The sequence below is a fragment of the Oncorhynchus kisutch genome, linkage group LG25, assembly GCF_002021735.2.
Source record: "Oncorhynchus kisutch isolate 150728-3 linkage group LG25, Okis_V2, whole genome shotgun sequence".
Classification (NCBI taxonomy): Eukaryota; Metazoa; Chordata; class Actinopteri; order Salmoniformes; family Salmonidae; genus Oncorhynchus; species Oncorhynchus kisutch.
The window spans coordinates 31,260,346-31,269,603 of record NC_034198.2 but is presented as its reverse complement, the minus strand read 5'-3'; the positions used below and the strand labels follow the sequence as shown (position 1 = coordinate 31,269,603).

Genomic DNA, 9,258 nt, shown 5'->3' with positions numbered 1-9,258 from the left:
CCCTCTCTGTCTTCCTCTTTCCTTCCTCTCTGTCTCCTCTTTCCTCCCCTCTCTGTCTTCCTCTTTCCTCCCCTCTCTGTCTTCCTCTTTCCTCCCTCTCTGTCTTCTCTTTCTCCACCTCTGTCTTCTCTTTCTTCCTCTTTCTTCCCCTCTCTTTCCTCCCCTCTCTGTCTTCCTCTTTCCTCCCTCTCTGTCTTCCTCTTTTCCTCTCCTCTCTGTCTCCTTTCTCTCCTCTCTGTCTTCCTCTTTCCTTCCTCTCTGTCTTCCTCTTTCCTCTTCCTCTTTCCTCTCCTTCTCTGTCTTTCCTCTCCTCTCCTCTCTGTCTTCCTCTTTCCTCTCCTCTCTGTCTTCTCTTTCCTCTCCTCTCTGTCTTCCTCTTTCCCTCTCCTCTCTGTCTTCCTCTTTCCTCTCTCTCTGTCTTCCTCTTCCTTCTCCTCTCTGTCTTCCTCTTTCCTCTCCTCTCTTCTTCCTCTTCCTCTTTCGTCTCCTTTCTTCTCCTCTCTGTCTTCCTCTTTCCTCCCTCTTGTCTTCCTCTTTCCTCTCCTCTCTGTCTTCCTCTTTTGTCTTCCCTCTCTTTCTTCTCCCTCTCTGTCTTCCTCTTTCCTCCTCTCTGTCTTCCTCTTTTCCTCCCTCTCTGTCTTCCCTTCCTCCCCTCTCTGTCTTCCTCTTTCCTTCGCCTCTCTGTCTTCCTCTTTCTTCCCCTCTCTGTCTTCCTCTTTCCTCCCCTCTCTGTCTCCTCTTTCCTCTCCTCTCTCTCTTCCTCATTCCTCCCCTCTCTCTCTTCCTCTTTCCTCTCCTCTCTCTCTTCCTCTTTCCTCCCCTCTCTGTCTTCCTCTTTCCTCCCCTCTCTGTCTGCGAGAGGTAGTTAAACTGTCACAGTGAGTTTGGCTGGCACCACCAATTCCATAATTCATCATGACAGCGACGTGAGCTGGAGAATCTACTCAGACATTTAAGACAAAGTCGATCCAACTCTCCCCAAAAGCCACCATGAAAGAGCTGTTGTCTCATACACTTGGTTTCAGACGGATCTGTCTTTAAAAGGCCTTTCATTCCCATCACTTTATACATCATTAGGGATACTACCTCAAACTACAAACACGCACGCATGCACACACAGACATGTGTAACTAATTCAGTCCCATTCAAAATCCTAATGAAAATCTAATGTTAACCCTAACCCTAGCTCCTAACCCTAACTCCTAACCCTAACCCTAAATCTAACCCTAGCTCCTAACCCTAAACCTAATTCTAACCCTAGCTCCTATTCGAACCCTAACACTAATTCTAAACTTAACCCTAAACCCCTTGGAACTAGAATTTTATCTTGTGGGGACTAACAAAATGTCCCCAGTTAGTCAAATGTTGTATAGTTAAACACATCCACACACACACACACACACACACACACACACACACACACACACACACACACACACACACACACACACACACACACACACACACACACACACACACACACACACACACACACACACACACACACACACACACACACACACACACACACACCCACCCACCCACCCACACACACACACACTGCCTCCAACCACAGTCACAGCTGAGTTCATAATGAATTCATGTCTTATATTAGACTACTATCATTATCTTTTCCGGCCTCCAGAAATCAATTTCTCTCACATTAGTGCTTGTTTGTCTCTGCAGATAAATCCCCTCTTACTTCATTTACCAGCTATGGAATGATTTATAGTCTGCTGTATGGAATTGGTCTGTTCAAGACAGTATCATTATATACACACACAAATGTAAAGCATTTGCACACACACACACACACACACACACACACACACACACACACACACACACACACACACACATCAATTATTTCTTGACAGGCAACATGTTGCTGAGCAACATCTCTCTCTCTCTCTCTCATGCTCTCTTTCTCTGTTTCTCTCTCTCTGTTTCTCTGTTTCTCTCTCTCTCTCTTTCTTTCCCTCCTCTCACCCTCTCATCTCTGTTTATCTCCCTCCTCTCTCTGTTTCTCTCTCTCTCTATGTCTCTCGCACTCTCTCTCTCTCCCTCCTCTCACCCTCTCCCTCTCTCATCTCTGTTTATCTCTGTCCTCCCTCTTTGTTTCTCTCGTCTCTGTTTCTCTCTCCCCTCTCTCCCACTCTAGTACTCTATCTCCTCTTTCTCTCTCTGTTTCTCTCCTCTCTGCTCTCCTCCTCCTTTCTCCCTCTCTCTCTCTCTGTCTCGCTTTCTCTCTCTCAATTAAATTAAATTAAATTCCATTCAAAGGGCTTTATTGGCATGGGAAACATGTTTACAATGCCAAAGAATGTGAAATAGATAAAACGTAAAACATTATTATATCAACTTCTCTCCATAGTGTTATCAACTTCTCTCCATAGTGTTATCAACTTCTCTCAATAGTGTTATCAACTTCTCTCCACGGTGTTATCAACTTCTCTCCATAGTGTTATCAACTTCTCTCCATAGTGTTATCAACTTCTCTCAATAGTGTTATCAACTTCTCCATGGTGTTATCAACTTCTCTCCATGGTGTTATCAACTTCTCTCCATAGTGTTATCAACTTCTCTCCATAGTTAGTGTTATCAACTTCTCTCCATAGTGTTATCAACTTCTCTCCATAGTGTTATCAACTTCTCTCCATAGTTAGTGTTATCAACTTCTCTCCATAGTGTTATCAACTTCTCTCCATAGTTAGTGTTATCAACTTCTCTCCATAGTGTTATCAACTTCTCTCCATAGTGTTATCAACTTCTCTCCATAGTGTTATCAACTTCTCTCCATAGTTAGTGTTATCAACTTCTCTCCTTAGTGTTATCAACTTCTCTCCATAGATAGTTTTATCAACTTCTCTCCATAGTGTTATCAACTTCTCTCCATAGTGTTATCAACTTCTCTCCATAGTGTTATCAACTTCTCTCCATAGTGTTATCAACTTCTCTCCATAGTGTTATCAACTTCTCTCCATAGATAGTTTTATCAACTTCTCTCCATAGATAGTTTTATCAACTTCTCTCCATAGTTAGTTTTATCAACTTCTCTCCATAGTGTTATCAACTTCTCTCCATAGTTAGTGTTATCAACTTCTCTCCATAGTGTTATCAACTTTTCTCCATAGTGTTATCAACTTCTCTCTATAGTGTTATCAACTTCTCTCTATAGTTAGTGTAATCAACTTCTCTCCATAGTGTTATCAACTTCTCTCCACGGTTAGTGTTATCAACTTCTCTCCATAGTGTTATCAACTTCTCTCCATAGTTAGTGTTATCAACTTCTCTCCATAGTGTTATCAACTTCTCTCCATAGTGTTATCAACTTCTCTCCATAGTTAGTGTTATCAACTTCTCTCCATGGTGTTATCAACTTCTCTCCATATTTATTGTTATCAACTTCTCTCTATAGTTAGTGTAATCAACTTCTCTCCATAGTGTTATCAACTTCTCTCCACGGTTAGTGTTATCAACTTCTCTCCATAGTGTTATCAACTTCTCTCCATAGTTAGTGTTATCAACTTCTCTCCATAGTGTTATCAACTTCTCTCCATAGTGTTATCAACTTCTCTCCATAGTTAGTGTTATCAACTTCTCTCCATGGTGTTATCAACTTCTCTCCATATTTATTGTTATCAACTTCTCTCCATAGTGTTATCAACTTCTCTCCATAGTGTTATCAACTTCTCTCCATATTTATTGTTATCAACTTCTCTCCATAGTTAGTATTATCAACCTCTCTCCATAGTTAGTGTTATCAACTTACTTGTTCTGGTGCTTGGAGCCCTGGAGGTGTGCGTGGTACTGTTCAATGGAGTTCAACACAACACTACATACACTGCAGGAGTATCTGCTGCGGAGACCTGATGAGAGACAAACACACAGACGTGATCATCACTGTTGACATCAACATCACTGTTGTCGCCATCATCACCACTTTCATCTTCATCATCTTCCTCATTGTCGTTGTTGTTGTCGTCGTCATCATCATTGTGAAGCATATCTAATGTATAAAGGAAGAATTGGGGGAGCCAGGCATGTGCAGCGCTTCTGAGATTGGTGTGTGCATGTGTGTGATGAAATGAACAGCGCAGAAACAGATGTGAGCTAATTAGACAGTTTGCAGGTGGTCGAGAATGAAGGGACAAAAATAGACAGAGGAAGAGAAAAAAAGAGAGAGCGAGGGGGGGGCAGAGAGAGATAGGGAGAGAGAGAGTGTGATGAGATATAGATGGGTAGAGAGAGAGAGAGAGGGAAGGTGAAAAGGAAAGCGAGAGAGACAGATAGCGAGATAGGGAGAGATAGCGACAGCGAGAGAGAGAGAGAGACAGCAAGAGAGAGATAGCGAGAGAGAGATAGAGACACAGAGAGAGAGAGAGAGAGAGAGATAGAGACAGCGAGAGAGAGACAGAGAGAGAGATAGAGACACAGAGAGAGAGTGAGAGAGTGAGAGATAGAGACAGCGAGAGAGAGACAGAGAGAGATAGCGAGAGAGAGATAGAGACAGTGAGAGAGAGACAAATAACGAGAGAGAGATAGAGACAGTGAGAGAAAAAAAAGAGAGCGAGGGGGGGCAGAGAGAGATGGGGAGAGAATGAGTGTGATGAGATATAGATGGGTAGAAACAGATGTGAGCTAATTAGACAGTTTGCAGGTGGTCGAGAATGAAGGGACAAAAATAGACAGAGGAAGAAGAGATGAAGAGAAAAAAAGAGAGAGCGAGGGGGGGGCAGAGAGAGATAGGGAGAGAGAGAGTGTGATGAGATATAGATGGGTAGAGAGAGAGAGGGGGAAGGTGAAAAGGAAAGCGAGAGAGACAGATAGCGAGATAGGGAGAGATAGCGACAGCGAGAGAGAGAGAGACAGCGAGAGAGAGATAGCGAGAGAGAGATAGAGACACAGAGAGAGAGACAGAGAGAGATAGAGACACAGAGAGAGAGAGAGAGAGTGAGATAGAGACAGTGAGAGAGAGACAAATAACGAGAGAGAGATAGAGACAGTGAGAGAAAAAAAAGAGAGCGAGGGGGGGCAGAGAGAGATGGGGAGAGAATGAGTGTGATGAGATATAGATGGGTGGAGAGAGAGAGAGAGAGAGAGAGGGGGGGGAGGTGAAAAGGAAAGCGAGAGAGAGAGACAGTGAGAGACAAAGTGAGGATGAACGAGAGGAAAAGAAAAGGGAGTGAGTGGAGAAAAATGAGCAAGAGGGAAAGAGAAAGTGAGAGCGGGGTAAATCGATCACTGGGTAAATGCTCTGTCTTGTCTCGTTGTGATCTCATGGTGAGCTGCCTGTAACATCTACAGGACACTGCACGCATCCAGAAAACGGCATTTGTAACAAGGGGCGTGCCAAGGAATCTGAAGGGGGAAGTAAGCAGTAAGGTAGACAGACAGTAGCAACAGGTTGTAAACAGGAAGAGATTAGCCCGTGTAAGTGATAATCTAGTAAGAAATGTAATCAGATATCAGTTTGCACATCATTTCATGGTGGAAAGACACGCCATGCATAGTGAATAACTATAGGCAGTCTAGTAGGCAGTCTGAGATTTCCCACTTATAAAGCCCAAATATATCATACTTTGAATAAAACGACGACTTATCAATTTTTAATCATTGTACAACATCATGGGTAAGCTGTGGTCTTTAAGCTGAAAAACTAGATATTTTGCTGTCCTTGGCCTTTTATTCTCACAAATAATATTTTTACCAATGGAAAGAAAGCATGTATGTGCACAAAGTATTGTTTAAATAAAGTGACCCGTTTGTGTTTTCACCTCACTGAGAGGGTATAACTAGACAGGGTCAGATTATCTTTATGGCCCTCCCCACTGAGACTGCTGGTATATCTAGAAATGCAATGTCATCCAGAGAACACAATGTTTCTTCTACACAGTGTCCTGTACGTTCAAATAATCAGAAAACGATTTGGTTGGAGGGCCTTTACCATCCCTACAATCATTGTGGGGTGTGCGTGTCTGTGTATGTGCGTGTGTGTGTGTGCTCATTCCTCTACTTTTATTACTGTCTGTGAGATTTACAAGTTGTTGATGTGCTCCGTGACCCTTTGACCTTTCAATGTGGTTAGTGGCAGTGAAAGATGAAGTACTAATATACACACCGCTCTTGAAGGAAAGACAGGTCATTACTGACATGAGGCCAGGATTGTATAATGTAGCATATCAGTATCCCACAGCCCTCAGATTGGTGTGTGGTCACACACACACACGCACACGCACACACACACACTTGATGTCCATTTCTGAAGCTATTGAAGACATGTTGTCATTAAGAAGACAAAACTAAGCCTGGCGAGAAATGTTTGGGCTTAAAGGTTGATGTAGTGTGTGTGTGTGTGTGTGTGTGTGTGTGTGTGTGTGTGTGTGTGTGTATGTGTGTGTGTGTGATAGAGATGATTGGTGTCATCCTCCTTTGTTCCTCCTCATCTTATTTCTATTTGTATTTATTAAGGATCCCCATTAGCAACAGCCAAGGCAGCAGCTACTCTTCCTGGGGTCCAACAGATTTTACAAGACATTGAGTGTGCGCCCTCGGGGCACTACTCTACTACAACACACTCCAGGTGATGTGTGTGTAGAGTGTGTACAGTATGTTATGTGTGTATAGTGTGTATGTTATGTGTGTTTCTACCTGGTTATGTGTATCTTCATTTCTTGCTATTCCATAAGGTGTATTTTCATCTGTTTTCTAAATCTAATTTTACTGCTTGCATGAGTTACTTGATGTGGAACAGAGTTCCATGTAGTCATGGCTCTATGTAGTACTATGGAACAGAGTTCCATGTAGTCATGGCTCTATGTAGTACTGTGGAACAGAGTTCCATGTAGTCATGGCTCTATGTAGTACTGTGGAACAGAGTTCCATGTAGTCATGGCTCTATGTAGTACTGTGGAACAGAGTTCCATGTAGTCATGGCTCTATGTAGTACTGTGGAACAGAGTTCCATGTAGTCATGGCTCTATGTAGTACTGTGGAACAGAGTTCCATGTAGTCATGGCTCTATGTAGTACTGTGGAACAGAGTTCCATGTAGTCATGGCTCTATGTAGTACTGTGGAACAGAGTTCCATGTAGTCATGGCTCTATGTAGTACTGTGGAACAGAGTTCCATGTAGTCATGGCTCTATGTAGTACTGTGGAACAGAGTTCCATGTAGTCATGGCTCTATGTAGTACTGTGGAACAGAGTTCCATGTAGTCATGGCTCTATGTAGTACTGTGCACCTCCCATGGTCTGTTCTGGACTTGGGGACTGTGAAGAGACCTCTGGTGGCATGTCTTGATGGGTATGCATGGGTGTCTGAGCTGCTAGTAGTTAAAACAGACAGGTCAGTGCATTCAACATGTCAATGCTTCCTAAAAAAGCAAGTAGTGACTACCGTGATAAGAGCATGTAAATTAGAGCACGGGATGGTCGGAGTATGAGTCCAAATCAAAGTATGCAAAACGGAGCACGGAGGTCCATTCTCCAATGCGTAATCAGTTTGTACATATTTTGAAGCATGCATCGATGCACGCTTCAATGGAAAGTATGCAGTAGAAATATGGCACAACCACGTAAAATATGACGCAACATTTCTTGATATCAATGGCGGCCATTATTTGAACTGAAGCAAGAGGAAATACACACTGTCTGAAATGAAATGTTGCCTATTCATGTCTCATATGTTGTGTATTCATGTCTCATATGTTGTGTATTCACGTCTCATATGTTGTGTATTCATGTCTCATATGTTGTGTATTCACGTCTCATATGTTGTGTATTCACGTCTCATATGTTGTGTATTCACGTCTCATATGTTGTGTATTCACGTCTCATATGTTGTGTATTCATGTCTCATATGTTGTGTATTCATGTCTCATATGTTGTGTATTCACGTCTCATATGTTGTGTATTCACGTCTCATATGTTGTGTATTCATGTCTCATATGTTGTGTATTCACGTCTCATATGTTGCCTATTCACTTCTCATATGTTGTGTATTCACGTCTCATATGTTGCCTATTCACGTCTCATATGGTGCCAATTCACGTCTCATATGTTGCCTATTCACGTCTCATATGTTGACTATTCATGTCTCATATGTTGCCTATTCACGTCTCATATGTTGCCCATTCACGTCTCATATGTTGCCTATTCACGTCTCATATGTTGCCTATTCACGTCTCATATGTTGCCTATTCACGTCTCATATGTTGACTGACTATAAGATTTTATCTCAATACATGAATAAATACATGCTGTGTTAATGTTGGTATGTTTACATACCAGCAATACCCACTGTGGTGTGCATAAATCGCAAGCCCATAGTTAGTCAATAGGGCTAACTGGCTAGCTACTACTGTTAGTTAGCTACTACTGTTAACTAGCCAGATAGCCACAAATAATTATTAGCTAGCTAGCTACCCACAAAAAAATGGCATCTACCCATTAGTTTCAGGTCCTTTTTACTTGTTGTACTATCTGGTTAGTGTCACGTCTGCTCCTGTACCTCCCCTCCGGTGTACGACGTCGCCAGAGTGCAAACCACCGGTCCTGGGAACCATCAACACCTGGATTCCATTACATTCATCATTCCCTTTTATATGTCAGTCTTCCAGGTTCACTCACCAGTTGGTTTTGTTCTTGTTTATCAGCATACTGCCTTATGTTGGTGTTGTGTTCTTGTTTATCAGCATACTGCCTTATGTTGGTGTTGTGTTCTTGTTTATCAGCATACTGCCTTATGTTGGTGTTGTGTTCTTGTTTATCAGCATACTGCCTTATGTTGGTGTTGTGTTCTTGTTTATCAGCATACTGCCTTATGTTGGTGTTGTGTTCTTGTTTATCAGCATACTGCCTTATGTTGGTGTTGTGTTCTTGTTTATCAGCATACTGCCTTATGTTGGTGTTGTGTTCTTGTTTATCAGCATACTGCCTTATGTTGGTGTTGTGTTCTTGTTTATCAGCATACTGCCTTATGTTGGTGTTGTGTTCTTGTTTATCAGCATACTGCCTTATGTTGGTGTTGTGTTCTTGGTTTTGTTGTTTTATTAAAATGTTTCACCTGCACCTGCTTCCAGGTGCAGGTGAAAACTCACACACACACACACTCACACACACACACACACACACAAACACACACACACACATACACACATACACTCACACCTACACTCACACACATAAACACACACACACACACAAACCCACTCACACATACACTCACACCTACACTCACACACATAAACACACACAC

General features: G+C 42.4%; 1 protein-coding gene across 2 annotated transcripts in view; it reads right to left on the bottom strand.

The window, feature by feature from the left end:
* Positions 1 to 9,258, bottom strand: part of LOC109880197 (zinc finger matrin-type protein 4) — a 139,266-nt gene that overhangs the window by 11,478 nt on the left and 118,530 nt on the right. For both annotated transcript variants that reach the window (XM_031805103.1, XM_031805102.1), the window contains exon 6: positions 3,773 to 3,869. In XM_031805103.1, coding sequence (XP_031660963.1) covers positions 3,773 to 3,869 — 97 coding nt within the window. The remainder of the gene's footprint in view (positions 1 to 3,772; positions 3,870 to 9,258) is intronic.